General features: G+C 41.0%; 1 protein-coding gene across 3 annotated transcripts in view; it reads right to left on the bottom strand.

Moving 5' to 3' along the window:
- The window catches only part of SH2D4A (SH2 domain containing 4A), an 85,719-nt gene that overhangs the window by 20,043 nt on the left and 38,062 nt on the right, over positions 1-27,614 (bottom strand). For 2 of the 3 annotated variants that reach the window (XM_017867283.1, XM_017867284.1), the window contains exons 5-8: positions 21,285-21,365; positions 17,287-17,398; positions 14,346-14,556; positions 4,123-4,253 (exon numbers count right to left, since the gene is read on the bottom strand). In XM_017867283.1, coding sequence (XP_017722772.1) covers positions 4,123-4,253; positions 14,346-14,556; positions 17,287-17,398; positions 21,285-21,365 — 535 coding nt within the window. The remainder of the gene's footprint in view (positions 1-4,122; positions 4,254-14,345; positions 14,557-17,286; positions 17,399-21,284; positions 21,366-27,614) is intronic. The other variant, XM_017867285.1, reaches the window with a different exon arrangement.

The raw sequence follows: 27,614 nt of genomic DNA, 5'->3' as shown, positions 1-27,614 counted from the left end.
TATATATATAATAAAACACCACCGATAGGTAAAATGAATGAGCCTGTCTATACGTATAAGCAAGGACAAATCCCAATAACAATGTTGGAAGAAAACATTACATGTAACATGATCCCATTTAAATGTTAAGCACAACACTGTATATTTTCATTACAATACATATGTTTACAGCATAACATCAAGATGGAAATCACAGCTTCAGAAGAGCAGTTCACCCTTGGAGAAGGAGACAAGGAAAGGAAATGGGATCAAAAGTAACAAAGGGGCCTTAATTGTATATGGCAGGATTTTCTTTTCCTTTTTTTTTTTTTTTTTTTTGAGATGGAGTCTTACTCTGCTGCCCAGCCCAGGCTGGAGTACAGTAGCGCCATCTAGGCTGATTGCCAGCTCTGTCTCCAGCGTTCAAGCGATTCTCCTGCCTCAGTCTCCCAAGTAGCTGGAACGACAGGTGCCTGCCAGCACATCCAGATAATTTTTATATTTTTAATAGAGACAGGGTTTTGCCTTGTTAGCCAGGCTGGTCTCAAACTCCTGACCTCAAGTGATCTGCCTGCCTCAGCCTCTCACAAGCACTGGGATTACAGGTATGAGCCACCACGCCTGCCCTGGCAAGTTTTATTTCTTAAGAAAAACAGATATGAAGTAAATATGACTGTTAATATTCACTGTACCTGGAGAATAGATATAACATTTGTTTTATCACTGGCGTTGTATTTTTCTTGGTACTTTGTGTTTAAAATATTTCATAAGAAAAATCATTTTTTAATGAAAAGGGAAAAAATTAAAATTTGTATGATTTCTTTCATGCCTGTGGTTTTGAGGATTTCTGAGATTATTTTGCCTGATTACACTGAGAACTTAAATCTAGCTTCATTAAGGAGACAACTAACTGCTCAACTCAACGTTGTCTATTGCAAGCAGACCAGCACAGTCTCACCAAGAAAGTTGCCTCCATGGTTAATTTTATGGGTCAACTTGACTGGGCCATGGTCCCAGATATTTGGTCAAAAATTATTCTGGATGTCTCTGGGAAGAATTTGTTGGATGAGATTTGTTTTATTATTATTATTATTATTATTATTATTATTATTATTGAGACAGAGTATCACTCTGTTGCCCAGGCTGGAGTGCAATGGCGTGATCTCAGCTCACTGTAACCTCTGCCTCCTGGGTTCAAGCAATTCTCCTGCCTCAGCCACCCGAGTAGCTGTAATTACAAGTGTGCATCACCATGTCCACCTAATTTTTGTATTTTTAGTAGAGATGGGGTTTTGCCCTGTTGGTCAGGCTGGTCTCAAACTCCTGACCTCAAGTGAGCCACCCGCCTCGGCCTCCCAAAGTGCTGTGATTATAGGCGTGAGCCACTGCACCTGGCCTTGGATGAGATTTAAATGGGAGGACTTGGAGTAAAGCAGATTACCCTCCATAATGTGTGTGGGTTTTGTCCAGTCAGTTGAAGGCCTTACTATGACAAAGGCTGACCTCCCCTGAGCAGGAAGGGATGCTGCCAGCAGGGGGCATTTGGATGGAAAAGGCCATTCCTCCCCACATGTCCAGCCTTCCCTCCTACCCTGTCAGATTTGGGACTTACCAAGCCTCTATAATCACGCCAGTCAATTCCTTAAGAAGTCAGCCAAAGGAAGGCATGCAGGAAGAGCAACTGCAAGAACCCTAAGGTAGGGACAAGTGTGGTGTGTCTGAGGGATGGACGGGAGGCCTGGAGAGGTGACCAAGGCAGGGACAGTGGCTTGAGATGGGTCTGGAGCAACAGACAGGGGAAGATCAAGTAGGCATTGTGGATCACAGGGAGGAGTTTGGAACTTTTTCATTGTAAATCTTCAATTTACAATTGTGTAAGTTTATGGGATACCAGGTGATGTTATGATTTATGAACCCAATGTGGAATAATTAAATCAAACAAATTAACACATCCATCACCTAAAATACTTAGCATTTTTTTTTTCTGGTAAGAACATTTGAAATTTACTCTTTTGGCACTTTTGAAACATACAATACTCTATTAACTACATTTATCATGCTGTGAAATAGAACGCTCTGTTCTGTTCTCTGCTTCCCTAACCCTCCCCATCCCCTATGTTCCTTCTCTCCATTGATAGCCCAGCCACCTTCCTCCCAGCCACAAAAGCCAGAAATCCAATAGTCTTCTTCAATCCCTTTGTCCTCTCCTACTCACTCCCACATCCTCACCTCAAGCTTAATTGAGAGAAAAAGATGAAAGTATAAAACTTTGTGGGATGAAAAATTAGGCAACCGAAATAGCATCTTACGAAGGGTAATTCATGGTGGATGTGACAAAGGAAAGAAGATAATAAACCTACAAAGGGCTACCATTTTAATATTTCAGAATAGGTTTCCTAGTGATAATTATATTTCAAGAAGATAAGATGTGATGCATATTCTCTTTATCCTGAAAATATGAAATTGTATCTTCTTGAAACTGAAAATAGAGATGTGTACTGACTATGTGACTATGTCCTGGTTATTAACTATACAGTTTTTTTTTTATTTTGCTTATGAGTCTGAAAAATATGTGTATAAGTGAAAATAAATCGAAAATAAGCACACCTGAATGAGTTACTTTATGTAAAACTCAAGAGTCATATTTTTTAACCAAAGCTCCAACTCGATTTTTAGTCTGTGTCTTCCTAGCTTTCAGCCTTTCAAACAGAACGGCCTGTTCAAGTCCCAGGGTTTTTAATAACAACTGACATTTTCCATTTCTTACTCCCTGCTGTTAAAAAAACTACCAATCTTATAATCAGAGATGACAGCCTCTTCTGTCCAAAGACACAGAAACTACAAAGTGGCTGATTTCCTCAGTGCTTATTTTAAAAAGGAAAGCAAGGCATTATCAGACAGCTGAGACAGCCATGGCTAATGCTTAATTGCCCCATGTTCTTTCTGTTCATCTCTGACACCGTCATCTCTTCCCCAATGTCTTAAAGCAGAAAGGAAGGAGGCTTGCAACTTCATCCTGGGAAGGAGAAGGGACTCCTCTGGGATGGACACTTAATGAACTCTGAATCGCCAAAGAACAAATACTTCCAAGAGAAGCCAGACAGTTCTGCTGTGACGGCAGACAGACAGTTCCGCAGTGACGCCAGACAGTTCCGCTGTGACATTCTGACCGCACAAGCAGCCCTTTCGGAGAAAGCCTATCACAAATAACTACTCCTTTTAGAAAGTTTCCCATGCTATGTGTTTGGGAGTTTACTTTTTGTGGTATATTTATGTGTGAGATGATGCTACTTCAAGGAAAGATGTCTTAAACATAATTCAAACCAAGACATCCTGAGGACAAACAGAGTCTGGGAGGGGACCGTATTTTTGTTTTAAAGCACCTTTTGTTGTCTACATAGCCAATCAGTCCAATTCAACCATGGACCTTATGGAAGTCAACTGAGGCAAGAAGCCACTCACTTCTCTTGAGATCCAGGAAACAGAGAGGTCTGTGAAGTATCCGCTGGGTGGAAGAGGGGCTTGAATCAAGTTTCTTTAGTCAAATACAGAAAATGTTTACTAACTGGTATCTGCTCAGGATCCAACCACCTATGTTGCATACTCAACTACATACTGGAAACAAGGGATCAAAGCCAGTTTTCACTTACAAGATCACAAAGTTCAACTCCTTCATTTAACAGACGGGGAAAATGAGACTTAGATAAATTGGTTTCCTACAGAAAAACACAATGATTTGTTCAAGGTTGCTCAGCCACTGTCCTATCCAGCACCTTCCCACCCCCATAACTGTGTCTCCCTCGGTGGAAGGAAAATGTGGCCATTTGATGGAAGTTGCAATCAAACAACCGAGTGGTAAGTCACCAGGAATACCACTTTTCCCTCCCGCCCTACGGGTTTTATTTGTGGCGATAAATCTATCCCACAGTGAATACAGTGCCCATGAATGGTGACTGCCTTCTAAACAGTCAAGAGAATGCAGCTTACTGAGGCGTCTTTGAAACACTGCTTTGTGAAAATAATCTGAAAGACTCTTTTTGGGCAGCACCGATAAATGGAAGCTTTTATTCTGTCTTCCTGGTGGATTAGCACAGCTTCATCCGCCCTGAGACGAAACACCATTGAGGAAATCTCTGCACTCACCATGGAACCAGGGGGCTATGGTGTCTGAAGCTTTCTGGTAGCCTGCTCGAAGTGGTAGCTGCTCCTCTTTAAACCACCGGATGATGTCCTCTCGGGCAGAGCTGGACACTGTCCTCACCACTCCCTGATTTCTGTTATTTATAAAAGTTTTTCAAGTTAGATTTAACTAATTTGAAAATAATGCCCTCAAAAGTCATATATACGTACACACACACACATAGATATGCATATATATACATGCATGTCTACAGACACCAGAGGTGCTTTATACATACAAATATATATACATGCAAATATATATATGTGTGCGTGTGTGTGTGTGTGTGAGAGAGAGAGAATGGGAGGGAGAGAGAATGGGAGGGAGAGATAATTACATACATTTCAAGATCTAATTCAATGACCTCAGCTAACAGGAGGCTGGACCCCCTACACACCACCATTATACACCTCCTCAAGGGCAGAAGAGGAAGGAATATAAATCTGTCACTTGTCCTTCCAGTCTTAAAGGGCTAGTTATGGGAATGATCCACTGCTGTGTTAACACAGAGATTTAAATTCATTTGTATAGGAGTTAGAAGCTTCATTAACTTTCAATTAACATCTGAAAAAATAAGCACTAAAAAGTAAAATACACTTTTACCCCAGCACATTTTGCTGGAAAGCATGTATTTGCAAACAAAAGAAATCAAATGCAGTAAGACAGATTTCTTTCCTAATGTTTGCATTATTTTGTTTACTCTTCTTTCTCTGTCCACTAACCTCCCTGACTTGCTTTCTCCTTTTCCACCCTTTGATGACATTTAGTTCTGCTAAAAAAAGAAAGAAAGAAAGAAAGAAAGAAATATAAAGTAAAAGGAAGAAGAGTATTTGAAGTTTGGTAAGACAAAGATACAGGTAGCAGAATCATTCTGAAACAGATTCAGTAGCAGAACTTAATTTCTAGGATGTAAGTCAATTTCTACTACAAAGAATAACCTTGCAACGTAATAAACAGACTTCCAAGTCCTACTCAACAGCCTACTAATTTTGAGCAGAATTCAATTTAAACACAACACAACCACCACTGCAGTCAGTGAACTATCCTGTCTGTAGAGGCACCTGCTGGGAGACAAGCATCTATTTGAGCCAATGAGATGGGCTCTCCAGCCACCTTCCATAAACAAATACTGAGGGGGTCCAGTATCAGCTCCATCCCCTCTCACTGAAGTCAAGGAACTACCAATTCCCTGCAGGGATCCACTAGGAGACACACTTGTCTGGGTCATTAAAACAGTCTTCTGTACTGAAGTCCCTGACCAGCTTCCCTACACAGCCCTTGTACCCTCCTTGAGTTCTTCCTCAGGTCCATCAAGGAGGGAGAGCTGTGTAAATCATAGAGCCCTTGGGAGACTGGCAGCAAGCCTGGGCTTCGAGCGCCCTCTAGTGCTGAGATGGCTGCATTGGTCATAGGCTTAGGAAACCATCAGTCGGCTTAGAATTTCTGGAAGGGCCTCTGTAAGACAGGCACAAATAAAGCCAGGCTGTGGAGAGTGGAATAAAAGCCTAATCCTTAAATGTGCAGATATTGTCACACATACACAAGCATCAAGAAGATTCAAGAAAATATGACCTCACCAAGTGCAGAAAATAAGATACCAGAGGTTGAGCCTAAAGTCATAGAGATGTGTGATCTCTGAAACAATTCAAAATAGCTGTTTTAAGGAAGCTTAACAAACTTCAAGAAGGAACAGAGAGTCAATTCAAAAATGTATCAGGGAAATTTAGCAGAAAGACTGAAGTAATTTTAAAAAATCAAATCCTGGAGCTGAAAAAGGCAATAAATAAAATGAAAATGCAATAGAGGGTTTCAACAGCACACCTGATCAAATGGAAGAAATAATTAATGAGCCAGAAGACAGGCTATTTGAAAATACACAGATCATAGAAAAGAATGACATGAAGAAAGCTTCTGGGGTCTGTGGGACAACATCAAAAGAGCAAATATTGGAGTTATTAAAGAGGGAATTCAGGAAGACAAAGGCGTTAAAAGCTTATGCAAAGAAATTTGAAAAAAATTAATAGCCAAGCATAAGAAGGTCAAAGGTCACCAATCAGATTCAACCTACATAGGAATACCCCAAGACATACTATAATAAAACCCTCAGAGTGCAAAGACAAATACAGGATCCTAAAAGCAGCTACAGAAACAAATAACATATAAGACAGATCCAATATACTCGATAGCAGACTTCTCAGAAGAAACCTTATAGGCCAGAAAGAAGCGAGATGATACATGCTGAGCACTGAAGGAAAAAAAAATGCAACCAAGAATACTGCACACAGCAAAGTATTCCTTCAGAAAAGGAGAGATAAAGATTGTTCCAGACAAACAGAAGCTTAGGGAATTTACCACTACCAGACATGTCCTATAAGAAATGCTAAAAAATAGTTCTTCAAACATAAACAGGATGCTACCATGATTTTTGTTCTAATACTATCATCATGATGTGTAAACCACTTATATCTTCAATATGAGACTAAAAAGTGAACTACCAAAATAACTTCAATAATTTCAGATACGTAATATAAAATGTAAATCATCACATCAAAATACAAAATGCAAGGAGAGAATGGAGGTAAAGTATACAGTGTTTTTGTTTCTTTCCTTCACAAAGTTAAGTTTGTAAGTCTCTAAAATAACTTGTTATAACTATAGGAAGTTTTCTGTAAGTCTTATAGTAACCACAAAGCAAAAACCTGTAACAGATACACCAGAAATACAAAGCAAGGGACCAAAACGTACTACTAGAGAAAAGTGCCTAACAGCAAAGACCATAAAAGAAGAAAGGATCTACAGAATAACTAGAAAATAAGAAAGAAAATAGCGATAGTAAACCCTTACGCATCAATAATTACCTTGAATATCAATGGATAAATTCTCCAATTAAAAGGCATAGAGTGGCTAGATAAAAATAAAACAAGACCAAATTATATGTTGCCTACAAGGGGTTAACTTTACCTGTAAGGACATGCATAGTCCGAAAGGGAAAGAATGGGGAAAAAAAGGTTGTATGCAAATGGAAACCAAAAGACAACAGGGGTAGCTATATTTATATCATATAAAATAGACCTGAAGCTGAAAACTGTAAGAAGAGACAAAGAAGACCAGTATACAATGATAAAGAGTTCAATACAGCAAGAACAGTTATAAATATATATGTACTCAATTAACATAAAAGCACTTAAATTTAGAAAGTAGATATTAATAGACCTAAATTGGGAGAAAGACTGCAATACAACAATAGTAGAGGACTTCAACACCCCACTTTTAACAATGAACAGATCATACCAACAGAAAATCAACAATTAAACCACACTCTAGAAGGTGCCTAACAGACATTTACAGACTATTCTGTCAACCAGCTGCAGAATACACAGTATCTCAACAGCAAATAGAATACTCTCCAGGAATATGTTAGGCCATAAAACAATTCTTAAATTGTTTTAAGTTAAAACTTACAAAGAAATCAGTAATAGGAGGAAAACTAGAAACAAATATGTGGAAATTAAACATGCTCCTGAACAACCAATGGGTCAATAAATAAATTTCAAAAACCAAAAATTTTCTTGAGACGAATGAAAATGGAAACAACATACCAAATCCTATGGGATACAGCAAAAGCAGTTCTACGAGTGATGTTTATTCCAATAAACACATATATCAAAAAAGTAGAAAGATCTCAAATAAGTATTTATTGTCGAACCACAAGAACTAGAAAAACAAGAACAAACTTGACACAACATTGGTTGAAGGAAATATAATAAAGGTCAGATCAAATATAGATAAAATAGAGACTAAAGAACCATAAGAAATACAAATGAAATGAAGAGTTGGTTTTAATCAACAAACATTTAGCTACACAAAGAAAAAGAGATGACTCGGCCAGGTGCAGTGGCTCAAGCCTGTAATCCCAGCACTTTGGGAGGCCGAGACGGGCGGATCACAAGGTCAGGAGATCAAGACCATCCTGGCTAACACGGTGAAACCCCGTCTCTACTAAAAAATCCAAAAAACTAGCCAGGCAAGGTGGCGGGCGCCTGTAGTCCCAGCTACTATGGAGGCTGAGGCAAGAGAATGGCCTAAACCTGGGAGGCGGAGCTTGCAGTGAGCTGAGATCCCGCCACTGCACCCCAGCCTGGGCAACAGAGCGAGACTCTGTCTCAAAAAAAAGAAAAAGAGATGACTCAAAATCAGAGATGAAAAAGGACACATCACAACTGATACCACAGAAATAAAAAGATCACTAGAGACTATCATAAACAACTATATGTCAACAAAATGGAAAACTTGGAAGTAAATAAATTCCTGGACACATACAACCTAGCAAAATTCAATCATGAAGAAAAAGACAACAGACCAATAATGACTAACGAGATTGAATCATTAATAAAGTATCCTATCAAAAAAACCCCAGGACCTGATAGATTTCGCTACCAAATCCTATCAATCATTTAAGGAAATACTAATACCAATTCTTCTCAAACTATTCCAAAAAACTGAAGTTGGAGGAATTCTTCCAAACTCATTCTATGAAGTCAGCATTACCTTGATATCGAAACCAGACAGAGACAACAAAAAAGAAATCTAGAGGCCGATATTCCTGATGGTGATGAACACAAATACAAAAATCCACAACAAAATACCAGCAAACCAAATCCAACAGCATGTCAAAAACATCATTCACCATGATCAAGGGAAATTCATCTCAGGGATGCAAGGATGGTTCAACATAAACAAATCAATGAACATGACACATCACATTAACAGAATAAAAGACAAAGACCACAAGATCATCTCAATAGACACAGGTAAAGCATTTACTAAAATTCAATATCCTTTCATGATAAAAACCTTTAAACACATTAGGTATAGAAGGAATGTACCTCAGGCCGGGCGCGGTGGCTCAAGCCTGTAATCCCAGCACTTTGGGAGGCCGAGACGGGCGGATCACGAGGTCAGGAGATCGAGACCATCCTGGCTAACACGGTGAAACCCCGTCTCTATTAAAAAAAATACAAAAAACTAGCCGGGCAAGGTGGCGGGCGCCTGTAGTCCCAGCTACTCCCAGCTACTCGGGAGGCTGAGGCAGGAGAATGGCGTGAACCCGGGAGGCGGAGCTTGCAGTGAGCCGAGATCGTGCCACTGCACTCCAGCCTGGGAGACAGAGCGAGACTCCGTCTCAAAAAAAAAAAAGAAGGAATGTACCTCAACCCAATTCAGGTCATATATGACAAAATCACAGTTTACATGCTGAAAGAGGAAAATGGAAAGTTTTCCTTTAAAACCTGGAACAAAACAAGAATGTCCACTTTCATCACTTTTATTCAACATAGTACTGAAAGTCCTAGTCACAGGAATGAGTCAAGAGAAAGCACTGAACACATCCAAATTGGAAAAGAGGAACTCAAATTGTCTGTTTGCAGACGACCTGATCTTACATACAGAAAACCCGAAAACCTCCACCAAAAAACTCAGTCCTGATAAAATTCAGCGAAATTGTAGTACATAAAATAAACTTACAAAAATCAGTAGCATCTCTATACATCAACAATGGACTAGCAAAACAAACAAACAAAAAAAGCAATTTTATTTATAATAAAATAAAATAAAATAACTAGGAATAAATTTAACCAAGGAGGTGAAATGTCTTTATAAGAAAAACTATAAAACAGTAATGAAAGGAAACAAAGAAATAGACATCCCATGTCCATGGATTAGAAAATTAATATCGTCAAAATGGATGTACTACCCAAAAAGATCTGATTCAATGTGATTCCTTTCAAAATACCAATGATACTTTTCACAGAAATAGAAAAAAACTTTAAAAATTTGTATGCAACCAGAAAAGACTACTACAAATTGCCAGAGCAATTTGTAGCGTAAGGAACAAAGCTGGGAGGCATCATAGTAAATGACTTTAAAATATACTACAAATCTATAGTAATCAAAACAGCATGGTACTGGCATAAAAACATACACATAAACAATGAAACAGAATAGAGAAATAAATGCATGCATTTACAGTCAACTGATTTTCAACAAAAGCACCAAGAACACATACTGGAGGAAGGACAGTCTCTTCAATAAATGGTATTGAGAAAACCAGATAGTGACATGTATAAGAATGAAACTACCTACTCTCGCTAGGTAAAAATCAGCTCAAAATGGATTAAAGACTTGAATGTACGAGACCATGAAGCTACCAGAAGAAAATATCGGGGAAACACTTCAGGACATCAGTCTGAGCAAGGATTTTTTTTTTTTTAATTTGTTCAGAGAGATGAGTGTCTCCCTGTGTTGCTCAGGCTTATCTCAAACTCCTGGCCTCAAGCAGTCCTCCCACCCCAGCCTCCCAAAGTACTGGGATTATAGGTGTAAGCCACCATGCCTAGCCCCAGATTTTTAAAAAATAACACCTCAAAAGCACAGGCAACCAAAGAAAAACAAACACATGGGATTATATCAAGCTAAAAAAGATTCTCTTGCAGCAAAGGAAACAATCAACAGAGTAAAGAGACAAGTTACAGAAAGGGAGAAAATATTCATAAACTGTATCTGACAAAGCATCAGTATAGGAACTCAAACTCAATAGCAAAAGAAGAAATAATCCAAATAAGAAAAAACCTCAGTAGGCATGCCTCAAAAGAAGACATAAGAATGACCAACAAGTATATGAAAAAAATGCTCAATACCACTAATCAGGGAAATGCACATCAAAACCACAATATCACCTTGCCCAGTTTTGTAGTTTTGGTTATCAAAAAGACAAACAAAAAACAAATACTGGTGAGAATCCAGAGAAGGGAGAACTCTCATAGCCTGTTGGTAGAAATATAAATTAGTATACTATTATAGACAATGGGATGAAGTTTCTCAAAAAAATTCAAAGTGGAACAAAAGCTCCAGTAATCCCACTACTGAGTATATGTCAAATGGAAATGAAATCAGTATGTCAAAGAGACATTTGCACTCCCATGTTTATTGCAGCACTATTCACAACAGCCAAGATACGAAATCAACCTAAGTGTCCAATAATGAATGAATCAAGAAAATGTGGTGTATATACACAATGGAATATTATTCAGACATAAAAAGTATAATATCCTGTCATTTGCAATAAAAAAATGCTGGCGAGAATCTGCAGAAAGGAGAACTCTCATTGCCTGATGGTAGGAATATAAGTTAGCATACCATTATAAATAACAGTATGAAGTTTCTCAAAAAATTAAAGGAAACAAAAGATCCATAAAAAGAATAATGTCCTGTCATTTGCAACAAAATGGATGAACCTAGAGGACATGATGTTAAGTGAAATAAGCCAAACACAGAAGGACAAACACTGCATGACCTCACTCATATGTGGAATTAAAAAGGTTGATCTTTTTTGTTGTTGTTGAGACAGTCTCGCTCTGTCATCAAGGCAGCCTTTGCCTCCTGGGTTCAAGTGATTTTCCTGCCTCAGCCTCCAGGGTAGCTAGGATTACAGGTGCACGCCGCACCAGGCTAATTTTTGTATTTTTAGTAAATACGGGGTTTCACCATGTTGGTCAGGCTGGTCTCGAACTCCTGACCTCATGATCCACCCACCTTGGCCTCCCTAAGTGCTGGGATTACAGGCTTAAGCCACCACACCTGGCCAGGTTGATCTTATAGAATAGAACAGTGGTTAGCAGAGGCTGGAGAGAGCAGGGGGGATGGTAAATGAGGAGAGGTTGGTCAACTGGCACAAAGTTACAGTGATACAGCAGAAATAAGTTCTGCTGCTCTACTGCACAGCAAGGTGAACACAGTCAACAGTAATGTACTACATACTTCAAAACAGCCAAAAGATAGGATTTTGAATGTTCTCACCACAAAGAAATGACAAGTGTTTGAGATGATGGCTATGGAAGTTATCCTGATTTGATCATTACACAATGTATATATGTATCAAAACATCACACTGAATCCCATAAATATGTACAATTATTGTGTGTCAATTAAAAACAAAATACAATTTACGAAACACAACCACCACAATCGTTTGGATGAACTACTAGAATTTCTTGTAATTAACTAACTTAACGGTTCTTTATGCTTTTTATAACATGTGCTTCTGAGTTATGTGTGACATACTGTCAGATATACATATATAGATGTACATATGCATGTATGTGCATATATTATCCCTAATGATTTTCAGAGCCTTTTGGAGAAAATATCCTATAATATTTGACTTCCCTGGGAGGCAGACACTGCACACATATGAAGTTATATTATACATTCTCTTACTAGCTTCCAAATTAGGCTCTTTTTTGGGAAGTCCTTGGAGATCGAGCAAAACTCCACAGACACTGGAGGGGCTGGTCTCTTGTCTTTTCCTGGGGTGGCTCCGAGGTGACCTCTGCCATCCCTGTGTCAAGTTCCAGCCCTAAAACCACCCAGTCTGACTCACAAAAAGCACTTCCTGCATTGTCTTTAGTTGGAAAAAATGAGCTGAGCACAGCTAAAACAGGAATTGCCGTTTTTTATTTTATTTTATTTTTTGAGACAGAATCTCGCTCTGTCGCCCAGGCTGGAGTGCAGTGGCGCGATCTCGGCTCATTGCAAGCTCCGCCTCCCAGGTTCCCACCATTCTCCTGCCTGAGCCTCCCGAGTAGCTGGGACTACAGGCACCCAACACCACGCCCGGCTAGTTTTTTGTATTTTTTAGTAGAGACGGGGTTTCACCATGTTAGCCAGGATGGTCTCCATCTCCTGACCTCGTGATCCACCTGCCTCAGCCTCCCAAAGTGCTGGGATTGCAGGCGCGAGCCACCGCGCCTGGCCAGGAATTGCTCTTTTTTAAAGACCACCTTCATTGCTGTCAATCAAATATACTGTGCTTCAGAATGCTGTGGGAAAGGGACATCTATCTACAAGTCGTTTCCATGCTACCCTTGGAAGAGATGGAGAACGGGAGTTAGCTGCAAAAACATCCCTGCTGAGGCTGTGTCGCCAACGTGCACACAGACAAGCACCAGCACTTAGAGGGCCGTGTGCACCTTTGTCACCTGTTCACACAATTAAGGAGACTCCTATTTCCTGACTACATTTCTTGCTTTGCTGTCGATAAGAAAAGAATCATTACCGAAACCATCACTTTGGAGATCATGGTCTTTACTGTAATTATTTCCACTTACTCCACTGAGTTCCATGTTGGTCCCCATTTCCCAGAACGGAACTTTCCAGTAGGGTAAGTACAAATAATTATAGTAAAGAAGGTCTGCCTTTGTGTTTCTCCTGAGATGATCATTCCTGTTTAAAGAAAACCTTGAAGATAACTATGACTCCAAGCAGGGGCAGACTCTTGTTTTTCATTTCTCCATAATCTTAAATAGAGAAGTATTTCCAGTTGTTTTTTTTTTTAGTTTTATTTCAGAAGGCAAAGGTTTAGACAATTCTGTTTCTTTCAATCAAAATTTGATTTTAATACTTCTTTCTAAATACTAGGATGTTAAAAATAAGATCAATACCAGAAAAAAAAATTATAATCAACAAACAGCAGGGATGGGGGTTTCTGTAATAGCATCATTGCACTTTTCTGCAGTTTTTCCAGAACAAATGGTTCTTCCTAATTCTTCCATAGCCTAGGAGACAATGGTATCACCACCACCAAATAGACAATTCATTAAAAAAAGGAGCCTTTCCGAATTCTCAAAAGATGAACTGGGCTATGTATCCCAGAATGAGAATTACCATCAAACCTTCAGTCCTTGGCAGTGAAAATGTCCTACTGACCATGTGAAAGTCAGCAAGCCTTTGCATTCCCACTCTGATAATCTTTGACTAAGGGGTGATCTTGGGCATTAGTGAAACCCCACTTGTTTCCTGTTGTCCCTCACTGGCTCACCGGCAGCCTGTGGGGGGTGAAAGGGAAGCGGTGGGTAGGGGCATGGGAAATTCTCTCACTCCATGCACAGCTTCACTATTTCACTGTGTATACTAAGTGTAGCAGCTATGGACATTTGACAGCTAAGAAGGGGAGGAATGCCCGACCAGATAACCCAGGAAGAAGGCTTAGACATGGGCCTGAGCTGCTTACACAGGCCGCCCGTTGGCCCTCCACACCCCATGGCAGCTCATACAATTTGCCTTTAATTTCAACACTTATTCAAAGCCCATTGCAATACTTATGCCTAAACCCATCTGTGTGGCTTCTTACCTAAGAGATTTTTGAGGAGGCGCCGCTGGGTTTAGGAACTGAGGCTTGGGTGGAAGGGGAGGTCTTTTTGGTTTCTGTGGAACACGCAGGGGGCTTTGCAGCCTCTCACCACCTCGTCCTTTCTGGGCCCCAAGGGATAACCTCTTGCAGTCTTCTCGTGCTTGTTTAGCCAAGGAACGTCTCTTCTCATCAGCTGCTTTGGATTTTCGCACTAGAAAAGCAATGGGGTTGGACAAAACCCTCATCAGCCCACAGAGCAGCTGAGAAGGCTCAGCATTGCACAAAGGGCAGCAGCGCAGGTTCTCAGCAGTTTGTTATCTGCTTATAATAAGGAACAATCATTATCAACACCTAGGATCCAGGTCATTAGGGCGTGCCCAGCGTTGGCTGCAGGATTCCTCTCTTCATACAGGAGTGGGGATTTTCTGAGGGAGAGAAAAGGAAGAGGAGGAAGAAGCGATGAGAGAGAAGTAGAGAAAGTGTGCAAGAATTTCCCGCAGTTGGCAAGACCAAGTGAGGCGTCCCCGCCTGGGCATGGGTTCAAGCTGGCAGGGGTGCTGAGTAATAAGAGACAATTGTCACATCCTGCGTAGACTCATGTTCAGATGCAGTGTGCCTGGCTCACTAGCACAGATCAGGACTACTCAGTGGCACGGGCCTGTGCACAGGGTTAAGGAGCAGGGAGCAGGACGAAATGAGAATCAGCCCGACAGGCAAAAAATTAAAGGGATGCTTAACCACAGGTAATTATAGAACACATAAGTACATGAAAAAGTGCCTCAAGCCTGCCTTTTAATATTACAGTCACGTAATGAGAGGAATATGTTCTGAGAAATGCATCATGAGGCAACTGTGACACAATAGTATTTGTGTATCTAAATACCCCCAACATAAGGCTGGGCACAGTGGCTCATACCTGTAATCCCAGCACTTTGGGAGGCCAAGGTAGGTGGGTCACCTGAGGTCAGGAGCTTGAGACTAGCCTGGCCAACATGGCAAAACCCCAACTCTACTAAAAATACAAAAAAATTAGCTGAGTATGGTGGTGGGCGCCTGTCATCCTAGCTACTAAGGAGGCTGAGGAGGGAGAATCTCTTGAAACCAGGAGGTGGAGGTTGCAGTGAGCCAAGATCATGGCATTGCACTCCAGCCTGGGTGACAAGAGCGAAACTCCATCTCAAAAAAAGTAATAATACCCCCAACATAGCAAACGTATAGTAAAAATATGGTATAGAGGACCAAAAAAATGGTGCCTCTATATAGGGCACTTACCATGAATGGAGCTTGCAGGACTGGAAGTTGCTCTGGGATGAGTCAGTGAATGAGCGCTCAATGAATATTATGGCCTCAGACGTTACTACACAGTAACGTTGACTTTATAAACACTTTACACTTAGGCTACACTATATTTTTAAAATGTATGCGACCAATTATTTTGGGGGTTTTTTTGGTTTTGTTTTGTCTTTTTTTTTTTTTTTTTGGTTTTGTGTATGTGTGTGTGTGTGTGTTTTGTTTTTTGAGACTGAGTCTTGCTATGTTGCCCAGGCTGGAGTGCAGTGGTATGATCTTGGCTCACCGCAGCCTCCGCCTTCCTGGTTCAAGTGATTCTCCTGCTTCAGTCTCCTGAGTAGCTGGGACTACAAGTGCACACCACCACAACCAGCTAACTTGTGTATTTTTAGTAGAGATGGAGTTTCACCATGTTGGCCAGGCTGGTCTCGAACTCATGACCTGAAGTGATCCACCCACCTTGGCCTCCCAAAAGGCTGATTACAGGAGTGAGCCACAGTGCCTGGCCTAAAAAATATATGCGACTCATCATTGACCAAAACATCATTATACAGTGCATAACTACTTTGTAAAAGAGAATTTTTCATTGTAGCAATGAGACTCTAATGCAGAATGTAAAAATGATTTTTATTGAGTATATTTACACTTCAGGCATTATTGCTCAAATCCTGTTATACTTGACTTCAAAGAGATACCCAAAATACTCCCTTATACCAGGATTTCACTGCATAGTACAAAGAGGCCACTGGATCTTGCAAATATTTTCATTTCACAGTAGTTGCCATTTAAATAGCATTGGTTATAATGTAACGTCAGATCAATGCACGATCTCAACATCCTGCAAATATAGCCATACCTGCTGTCTTCCTCAAGCTACCTCAGGATGATCTAGCAGTTCAGACTTCTCTGAGTCAGATGGAAACACTACTTCTTGCTCAAACCTAATTCTTCTAGCATTCTGGAGCATCCTCTCCTCTGCCTTCAGTTGCATGGGCTTATTCTTCCCCTATGAGCTTTCTCTCCAGCTCTGCTAACTCAAATAGGAGTCAGGGCTGGGTCACAGGCACAAGCGGGATGCTAACACATCTGGCCTGGTAATCCTGTGTGCTTCTGATGACAAAGTTAAAATGTATTCACTATCAAAAACTTAGGGGAAAAAATCCAAAACACAGTATTAAATTATAAGAAAAGCATTTAAATAAATAATCTTGAATCTCACCTCTCCAAGAAAACTAATGTTTACATGTTATTATAACCTTCCAGTTCTTTTCCTTCAGATACTTAGACATTTCTAAATAGCGAAGCTTTTCATTCTATTTCATGGTGTTTTTTCTTCCCCAAGCTAATGACATGTAAACATAGTCTAAGATCATTAAACACTCTTCCAAAACCTATTTTCCATAGCTATATATCACGCTATTTGATAAATTACATCATAATTTGGGTGATACAGAAATGGAGAACCAGTCCACTGTTCAAAAGTAACTTGTAAGCATTTGAGTAATAAGTTAGTAATAACATTTGAGTGGTCACTTACTGTGACGATATCTCTCAACAACCCACATTAAGTGCTTTCTAGATTGATCACATTATTAAGTGAGAGAATCAGCTGAGACCCTGGAAGGTGCTACGGAGACCTCTGGGTACTCACGAGATGCCTGCCATTCCGAGTCTTCTTTCCAGTTCTTACAAATCTGCTTTGTTCTCTCTTCGTCTATTTGATTTATTTCTTCTTCTTGTTTTTTCTTCATGGATTCTTTCTTCTGTTTAAAACAAAACAAAACCAAACAAACAAAACGAACCTTGGTGAGCAAATCCAGCAGTTTCCTAAAGGACGGGGAGCGGGGCCGGCGGGGCGGGGGGAACCCAGCACAGCTGATTTCTATCTAACTCTCTGGCCCACTAGGGAGGATCAAGTATGGACTTTGGAGTCAGTAAGACCTGAAGCTGGATTGATCATTGCTAACTAGTGTGTAACTCCAGGAGTGACAACTGAACCGCTCTTGGGCTGTTTCCCCATAAGAAAGATGAGAAGAAAATATTTCTTAGGGTTATATTGAGGATTAGATAACTTAAGTCCCTGGCACAGTGTATAACATATAGTAAGAAAAAATATTCCTTTTCCTCACAGTACTTAGCTGCTTCAAATTGACTCCCTGAAGAAGCATGTAAACACACCATTACACAGAACCAGCATCAACCTACTTTACAGTAGCTGACAGGCCCCACAGAAGAAACGCACATTTCCAGAGCAATCTCAGCTCAGCTGAATCTCTCCCCTCGAATCATGTGTCCCAAAATGTGGTACTTACTACATGATTTTACGTGGTTTAAAAGAAATATATATTATTATTTTTTAAAGATGGAGTCTCACTCCGTCACCCAGTACAGTGGTACAATCTCGGCTCACTGTAACCTCCTCCTCCCAGGTTCAAGTGATTCTCCTGCCTCAGCCACCCGAGTAGCTGGGATTACAGGCACATGCCACCACACTTGGGTAATTTTTGTATTTTTTGAAGAGGTGGAGTTTCACCAAGTTGGCCAGGCTGGTCGCAAACTTCTGACCTCAAGTGATCCACCACTTCAACCTCCCAAAGTGCTGGGATTACAGGCATGAACCACCACACCCTGCCAGAATATGTATTTTTTTGTTTCAAAAAACAAACAAAAAAACAGAAAATATTTTCAAAAGCATCTTTGAGAAAGGGGAAAATATTTTTAAAATGTGACTATTCCTTTAAAAGGAGAATTAGGTTTTTTAAAAAATTGCAGTAAAATTCCACATAACAAAATTATACCACCTTAACCATTTTTAAGTGTTCTGTTTTCTGGCATTAAGAGCATTCAAGGGAAATCATTTTAAACGAAAGAGAAATGAACAAACCAAATCACTTAGACCTGAAAAGTACTCTGTTTATTTGGACGCAACTTTCTGAGTGCTCACAAGAAGACTGGATTTACAACTTGGAGAACTAATAAAAGCCTTGGTTAGCTAAGTAATAAAACAAACTGAAACGGCCAGGAACTGCTGCCTGTGCCCACCTCTCTATCACGAATGACAGGTTTTTTTCTTTTGTGCTTTCCCATAGAAATATAAAGACTTCCTTGCTATAATGTCACCACAACGTAAAATATAAACGTTAATGTTGTGAAACTTGTTTCTGATCGCTGTGAGCAGTCATAAACCACAGTTTAAGTAATCATCATTCGTAAATTGTGCTTCACTGCAGATGTAACTAAACCTCTGTGCATTTACTGTTTTTATATTTTTCCTTACGTTGTTTTCCTGCCTGGAGCTAGCTCCTTTTGTTTGCCAACATTTTAAAATCCAAAGGACAGCTTTGATGTTTGAGAGGACTGTTAAGATTTGTCATCCTTTGATTGAAGCTGTTTGCAAGCCCAAGATACATAAATGTGCTGCTAGCAATTTCTAAGCTTAAACAGAAGAAGCTTAAAAGTGGAGCTCTGTTCATCCTTCCACATGCGTACGTGTTTATTTTTAAATGATTAGGAAACATATAGTGAAAACATCAAGCTATGATCATCACAGATATTGTTGCTGAGGATCAGCAAGAAGTTTGGAACATGATTCTACTAAGAAAAAATATTAATAACAGATGTAGTACTTGGTTGATGTTACTCAAATATATAACAGTGCTATATTTAATAAATCTTTAATCTGCATGTAATTATGTACAGGCACAGTGGAAAAGAAGAAAAATTCACGAGTTTCAGAGTAATAGCAGATGAGATCTGCTATTCCTCATCTACATACGGCCCTGACCACCGTATTTATTCAAGAAAGCCAGAAAACGTAAGGAACTTGTCCTGAGTCCCTCAAATAATTTGACTTTTAGCAAAATCTGTAATGCTTTACTTTCTCTATTCAGAAGACCATCATTTCCTTTTCAGCAGTGTTTTGCTGGAAGCATGCTGGTCCAGGACTCAGGACTCTGAGCCAGGCATGGGGAAATCCAGGTGATGGCTTGGAGTGGAGGGATAGAGGGGCCAAGGCTGGATGCTAATCCAGATACCCAGGGTGGAAGGTGTGGAGACCCAGATGTGTGGTGTGAGCTATGAAAATGTGCTCAGCTAACAGGACCAGAAAACGAGGCCACGCCGGGCCCATACAGAAAGCCACGGGGCCCATACACAAAGCCTCTTGTCCAGCCTGTTGATGGAAGCACTTAGAGTGACTCCCTACCAATTCCTTCATCAGAGCCTCACAACTGACCCCAAAGCAGGATGGCTCTGTTTTATCACCTTTGTTCTACAGAGAAGCAAGGTGGCTCATCCATTCTCCCAAATGATCAGCCCTTTCCTGACCATGCCAAGTGAGTTCCTGCCTCTGTGTCTTCGACTTGCTGTTCCCTCTGCCTGGAAGAGACGTCCACATGGCTTAGACATCCACATTGCTCCTTCCCTCTTTCCTTCAGGTCTCTGCTCCAATACTGCCTTCCCAGAGTGGCCTTCTCTGACTACCTGTCCCATCCCAATTCCATCCTCCAGGGATTCCTACTGCTTTATTTTCCTCTGCAGCGATTATGATCACCTGACCTCACAGATATGTTTATCATCTCTCTCTCTCTCTCCCATGAAGAATATAAGCTCCCTGAGGGCAGGAATTTTATCTAATTTTTTCATAAAATGTGTCTCCAACTCCCATAACAGTGCTTAGTGTGTAGTAGATCCTCCATAAATGTTGCTTGGATCAATATACGATCCTTTGTCTTCCTCAGCTGTTCCCACATAAAATGACATAGTGAGATCTAAGCAGAATTAATGAAAATGTCCTTTAGATCGCCTATTGCTGCTGTTTTAGAAAGAAGTACATATTACATCAGCAGTATGCATACAGGACTACAGTTCCACAACTTCATCCTGATTTCTTGAAGTCTCAAAAAAGCAAGTTCATGCATGTCCCTGCAGAGGAATCATGGAATTCATGACATGGTCCACAGGAAAACAGGTCCCTGGGCTGACCTCCACTGTAGCCCAATCTCAGGAACCTTCTCTTCACAGGCTCACATCTTACAATGCTGTTTCAGACTCTCTGTAGGTCAAATCCTACTACAGCTTCCAAGTACCAGTCTATGCCTCATTTATTTTGAGCAATTTATGACATGATAGCAAGCTCACACGATGGAGGAAGCAGGGCTTGGCCTGGAGGGTCAATGTCATATCTGGATGGACGTGAGAGAGGGCTGAGTGCCAGAAGGGGTTCCAGGAGTGGTGGATGTGGAGGACACAGCAGCTGCTCACCCTCAAGGGACAGGTTCAGAAACAATGAGCACAGAAGTAACTCGATCTGAGTTCACTCTTTCTGCCAAGTTGAATGCTCCATTTATCACTGTCTGAATCAGTCTTCCCTCCATGTCTGCAGCAGCCTGGGGTGCTGCCTCTATGTTAGATCTTCTGGGAGGAGTTTAGCTGATACATCTTGGCATCTGTTCTTTCCATGACATTCAACACTTCCCGAACTCCAGATAAATGGGTAAAGATGAAGAACTGTGTTTGCAGCTTTTAGGACAGATTTCCCATTCTGCTGCTTAATTTCATTTCTGCATGAGATTAATTAACTAATCTGTGAAACGTTAATGGAAATGCCTAGGTATGCAGCCCCTGGAGGACAGAAGGGAAGTCTTTTACCTGGTGAAATCCATATGCCTTCATACGATTGATTGAATCTGCCAACATTTGTTGAATATTTCTTGAAGAACTGGAGGGTGACTAAAAATTAAACGAAACACATTTATGGCATTTGGACCTACAGTGCAGTTTCATAAGATAATCTGTCAATGTTTCCCTGGTTTCAACATTCCCTAATGCTGCTCCCACCCCCACAGCTGGATCCACCCAAGGCTCCCACTGGCACCTGAGTTCCTGGGCTGATCCTGACTACAGCAACGGGCATGTAAATCCTCAGTATTCCCACTCAGTAGGGTTTAAAAAGGAATTGTTGCCCAAGAGCCAGGAGCTGGTGGTTTGGTGTATTTTGCTCCCATCTGGTTGGCCCTGGAGAGCCCTGGGATCACTTCTAGACATCAACATTACCCCCTATTTAAATTCTCTTCTTGCTTAATCTCTGCATACCCTGTTTTAGTGCAGGCCAAAGAAATGCCTTAGTCTCCAGATTTAACTAAATGATGTCTTGCAGACATACCTGGAGCACCAGTTTGGTGCCTGGGAGCCCCGCTCAGTTTCCCTGCCTGGGCTACACTTCTCCTCTCTTCCCACCCTTGTCACCCGGTATCTATGTTTCTGCTGCTCTAGATGGATTTCCCACGAGACAACTTCCTCAGTGGGGTTCCCAGATTTGTTGCCTAGATTCCCTGGTGTCATTCCTGCCTGCTACAGGCCAACCCTCTGGCATTGCAAGTACGCCAGCAAATCACAATGGGTGCTTCTTAAGACATATGCCCCCATCAGTCCCTGGCTGGAGTGCAGAGCCTAAGCTAAGTCCCAACATGGGTAGTCACATGCCCTGAGTAGCAGGATATACCTACCCACCACCCATATTACCACAAAGTGTATGCCTTGTGTCTGAGTTCTTAATTTTGGCATAGATCAGAAGTTGTCAGCAAAATTTCAGCAAAAGGTTGGTGCCACCATTTAGAAGGAGCACAGGGGCTGTCAGAAGACAAATACATTAACTTTTGTTGTAGTTTTGGCCATGGCATTTGGGGTCTATTTGTTTCAAAAGTTTAGCCTATCAGCTGATAAAACTGGTCACAACGGTTGCTGGTGGCATGTTTCAATCTCTCTGCTGAGGGTTTATAATTAATCACAGGTGATGAGATTAATGCTAATTCCACTGATGAGCACTCCTGAATACCGAAGACATATTACGACCCAGCACTATGTTAGTGTCTTAGTATTATTTTTACTCCACACAACACCTGTGATGGATGGGAAACATAATGGGCAATTTTCAGATGAAGAAACCAAGTCTCAGATGAGTTGTGGAGCTTGCTCAGGACCAGACAGCTGGTTTGTGCCAGAGTTTCTGCTTTTTCCACTATGTCGACATTGTAGTGATAAGAAAACGAGATGCGGGTCAACAGATACCTAATAGTTATTACTTGGCAAACTAATGAATCCTGTAGGTTTCACAATTGCTACTGACCATATTCTCATTTTTTTCTCATTTTAATATTATAAAAGTATACTTTGCTGCTCTGCATGTAAACTTAGAACAGGAACCAGTTCCTCTATTTGGGAACAGGGTGAACTGTTCCCCCAGGTTTCATGTAAGCGTGTCTGCTCAAAAGTCCAAGATGACTTTGAAAGTCTCTGAGTGCATTTCCACTACCAGGAATGAGAGCTTTAAAAACAGGCCCACTCTCCCTTTCTTTGATGATATAAGATCTTTGGGGCACCGTTTTGCAAAAAGGATCAGTTTCTTATATTTGAAAATTAGGAGGCAGGTAGCCCTTCTTTCTTAATACTTCCTCAAGTATTGCGGAGAATGTTTCAAATATGCTATGTTTATTACTTGGCAAACTAATGAATCCTGTAGGTTTCACAACTGCTACTTATCATACTTTCATTGTTTTCTCATTTCAATATTATAAAAGGACACTTTGCTGCTTTGCATCTAAAACAGAACAGACGCAGAGCAGCTGTTCCAGAATCAGACAGATCTGGACCTGTCAGACAGATCTGAAACTAGAGTTTTGGACCAAGGTTTTGTCGGCAGCACATTTGCTGTTCTTAGACTTTGAGCTTTTAAACACACTCTTACTTGTTTCCTGAATTAGCATTAGGCTAATAGGCATCTGATGGTTATCCTCTAATCCATGTATTCAAAAGTGTTGTCTATTTTGTCAGTTTCCCCTCAATCTCCCCCCAGTTACTATCATCTACATGGGTACAGTGCTTTGAACATAATGCGTGAGTTACCCGCCATCCGTCAGTTATTCCTTCCACCGAACAGTTCATCTCATGTACACATGAACAATGTTTTTTTACTACTTGCTTTCTTTAAACTATCTTATATTTTTTCCTATCATCATTGTATGCCTTTTCTTACTAGGACTCTCATCATGCTCACTGCTTTTGCATTTGTCGCATCTGACGTGGTTATGAATTATGTTAAAATAATAAGACGCACAGACACGTGCTTCAGACAGTGTGCATGGAAGCGATGCCACTGGGCACTAAAGTGACTGTGGTGGCCGCCAACACCATCCACTCATGGTAGTTGGAGTTGATGATCTTTCTTTTCTTTGAAATTCTAGGTTTTGTCTTTAGTATACCAAAACTCACAAGCTTGTTCTGGAGTAGAAGAATTTTAGCATAAAAACTCATTAGGGCCACACGTGATGGCTCATGCCTGTAATCCCAGCACTTTGAGAGGCCAAGTCAGGCAGATCACCTGAGGTCAGGAGTTCGAGACCAGCCTGGCCAACATGGTGAAACCCCATCTCTACTGAAACTACAAAAATTAGCTGGCATGGTGGTGCGTGGTGGCGCATGCCTATAATCCCATTTACTCGGCAGGCTGAGACAGGAGAATTGCTTGGACCTGGGAGGCAGAGGTTATAGTGATCCGAAACTGTGCCACTGCACTCCAGCCTGGGTGACTGTGAAACTCCACGTCAAAAAAAAAAAAAAAAAAAAATTTAGCTGAACAACCACTCCAGAGATGAATCCTTCTATTTAAACATTTCTAGTCAACGTGTCTAAAACATATTGTACACTCTAAAGCTATTCACACATACTAAGAACCACATTTATAAAAATTCTACTTTTCATGGTGAACCAAGATCTTGCCATTATTCTAACATATTAAAATAACATGAAAAACTTAAAACTTGCAGAAAGCAGGCTCATTTAGATACATTTACACGTTCTACAACCCCATGAAATGCATGACAAGTAGAAAGTAATAGACTGAAAACAGTGGGATCCAAAAGGTATTTTCCTTATTTAAACAAAACAAAATAAAACAAAAAACAGCTAGAGGCCAGGCGTGGTGGCTCATACCTGTAATCCCAGCACTCTGGGATGCTGAGGCAGGCAAATCACAAGGTTACGAGATCCAGACTATCCTGGCCAACATGGTGAAACCCCATCTCTACTAAAAATACAAAAATTGGCCGGGCGTGCTGATATGCACCTGTAGTCCCAGCTACTTGGGAGGCTGAGGCAAGAAAATTGCTTGAACCCGGGAGGCAGAGGATGTAGTGAGCCAAGATCGCGCGCCACTGTACTCCAGCCTAGGTGACAGAGCGAGACTCTGTCTCAAAAAAAAAGGAAAAGCTAGATGATTAATGGGCTCAAAAGTGATGATTTATGATGGCAGTATCAGGTGGGAATACCTCAGCAACACCACTGCCTCTTTGAAGCACTCCTAGAGGAAGGATGAAGAGGCTTTTCAAAGAGGGTACCATGCCCTCTCTGAAGTTTCCATATGCTGCTAGGACCCAGGAAATACACTCTTTAGTTATCTCTATACCAAAAAAGGGAAGAAAATGACCCTCCTACCTGTATAATTTCTGCTTATAAAGCACTTTGAAGTCTAATACATCATTTGACCTTCATATCAGGTGTCAAAATAGGTCTTATCCCTTTACCAAAGAGATAACTTGACCTGTTTTATTGGTCATTGTGTTTTTGTTCTTGAGACAGAGTATCGCTCTGTTGCCCAGGTTGGAGTGTGGTGGCATGAACGGGGCTCACTGCAGCCTCAACTTCCTGGGCTCAAGTGATCCTCCCGCCTCAGTCCCCCCAAAGTAGCTGGGACAACAAGTGTGCACTACCACACCTGGCTAAATTTTTTTTTAATTTTAGTAGAGACGAGGTCTCACTATGTTGCCCAGGCTCATTTCAAACTCCTGAGTTCAAGCGATGCCCCTACCTCAGCCTTCCAGTGCTGAGATTATAGGTGTGAGCCGCCACAACCGGCCTAAGTCGACCTGTTAATAGGTAGGAGGACAGGGACTCAAACGCATGTCATTTGCATGTCTGAAGCTTGCTCCTTCCTCAGGGTCTGCCAGAGAGAACATATATATGTATGCTCTTACATGTAACAGCCACTGCGGTCATCATCCATCTGCCACATTACAGAAATTCTTGCAGCTGCTGGAGCTCTATGAGCAGAGTTAAAGCAATCTTATCTGCCTCATATCTGCTCTATTTAAACATAAAAACTGCCATGAATATTTATGCAAAAGTTTCCAAAAAAGAAAAACTGAATGCTAATAACATCAGAAACTAGTGGACTTCCTACAGACATCGAGTCAGAATAACCCTCTCTAATCAGTGAAGATCCCAAATACATCTGGGGGTGTAGCATATCTGATTGGCCAAAGGACAGTATGAAAAATAATAGCTACAGTTAAACGTAGAAGTATGGCAGTTCAAAACTACATAAGCAACTGGGTTATGAAAAGATGCTGCTGATAACATCAGTATTAATTACATGGTTGCAAAATATGCTTCCTCCAAAGTCTATCTGTCATACGAGAAAAATCATTCTAATTATGTTCACTTTTTAAACTGGTTTGAGAAACAGTTGATTCTAGCTTCTAATTTAATATTCCCTTTGTTTATAAGTAGGGTTATAGGCCAAACGCGGTGGCTCAGGCCTGTAATCCCAGCACTGTGGAAAGCTGAGGTGGGCAGATCACCTGAGGTCAGGAGTTCAAGACCAGCCTGGCCAACATGGTGAAACCCCGACTTTACAAAAATACAAAAAATTAGCCAGGCATGATGGTGAGTGCCTGTAATCCCAGCTACACAGGAGGCTGAGGCAGACGAATCGCTCAAACCCGGAAGGCAGAGGTTGCAGTGAGCCAAGATCTCACCACTGTACTCCAGCCTGGTTGACAGAGCAAGACTCCATCTCAAAATAATAATAATGATAATAATAATAATAATAAAAGTAGGTTTGTACAGTCAAACAAATGCCAAGTGTCTTTCATTCCCAATAAACCAGAAAGCTCCAACAAACAGAACATTGTCAGGACTCAATTTTTATGGTAAAGATGAAAATGAAGAATTAACAGCATAAAATCAAGAGTTGTTTTTTGTTTGTTTGTTTTTTGGTTTTTGGTTTTTGGTTTTTTTTGACAGAGCTTGCTCTGTCGCCCAGACTGGAGTACAGTGGCATGATATGAGCTCAGTGCAAGCTCCACCTCCCAGGGTTCACACCATTCTCCTGCCTCAGCCTCCCGAGTAGCTGGGACTACAGGTGCCTGCCACCATGGCTGGCTAATTTTTTTTGTATTTTTAGGAGAGACAGGATTTCACCATGTTAGCCAGGATGGTCCCGATCTCCTGATCTTGTGATCCGCCCGCCTCGGCCTCCCAAAGTGCTGGGATTACAGACGTCAGCCACCATGCCCAGCCAAGAGTTTATTTTTTAAAAGAAACTACTAAGTATTGACTCATCCTGTTCTCTTATACCTCTTAAACCCATGGTATTCCGGAATAAAATGACAGAATAATAACCTCGATGAGGGCAAAGACCATGCCAGCAAATTCACACCATCTGCAGCAAACAAAACAGTGACTGGCACTTAGTAGGCTTCCTAAATATTTGCTTTTGTTTTTCAAACAGAGTCTCGCTCTGCTGCCCAGGCTGGAGTGCGGTGGCGTGATCTCTGCTCACTGCAATCTCTGCCTCCCGGGTTCAAGCGATTTCTCCTGCCTCAGTCTCCTGAGTAGCTGGGATTATAGGCACCTGCCACCACACCCAGCTAATTTTTGTATTTTGGGTAGACATGGTATTTCACCATGTTGTCAAGGCTGGTTTCAAACTCCTGGCCTCAAGTGAGCCACCCACCTTGGCCTCCCAGAGTGCTAGGATTACAGGTATGAGCCACTGCACCCAGCCAGTAGGCTTCACACTTATTTGGTGAATGAATGAACACACAACAAATTCATGAAATACATTCTAAATCATTAAAAGATACTCAATCTAGTTTCACTATTTTTTTTTTTTTTTTTTTTTTTTTTTTTTTTTTTTTTTTT

Source organism: Rhinopithecus bieti, unplaced genomic scaffold (assembly GCF_001698545.2).
Source record: "Rhinopithecus bieti isolate Rb0 unplaced genomic scaffold, ASM169854v2 scaffold_2888, whole genome shotgun sequence".
NCBI lineage: Eukaryota > Metazoa > Chordata > Mammalia > Primates > Cercopithecidae > Rhinopithecus > Rhinopithecus bieti.
Note: the sequence above shows the minus strand (reverse complement) of the source record. Positions and strands in the feature narration are given on the sequence as shown.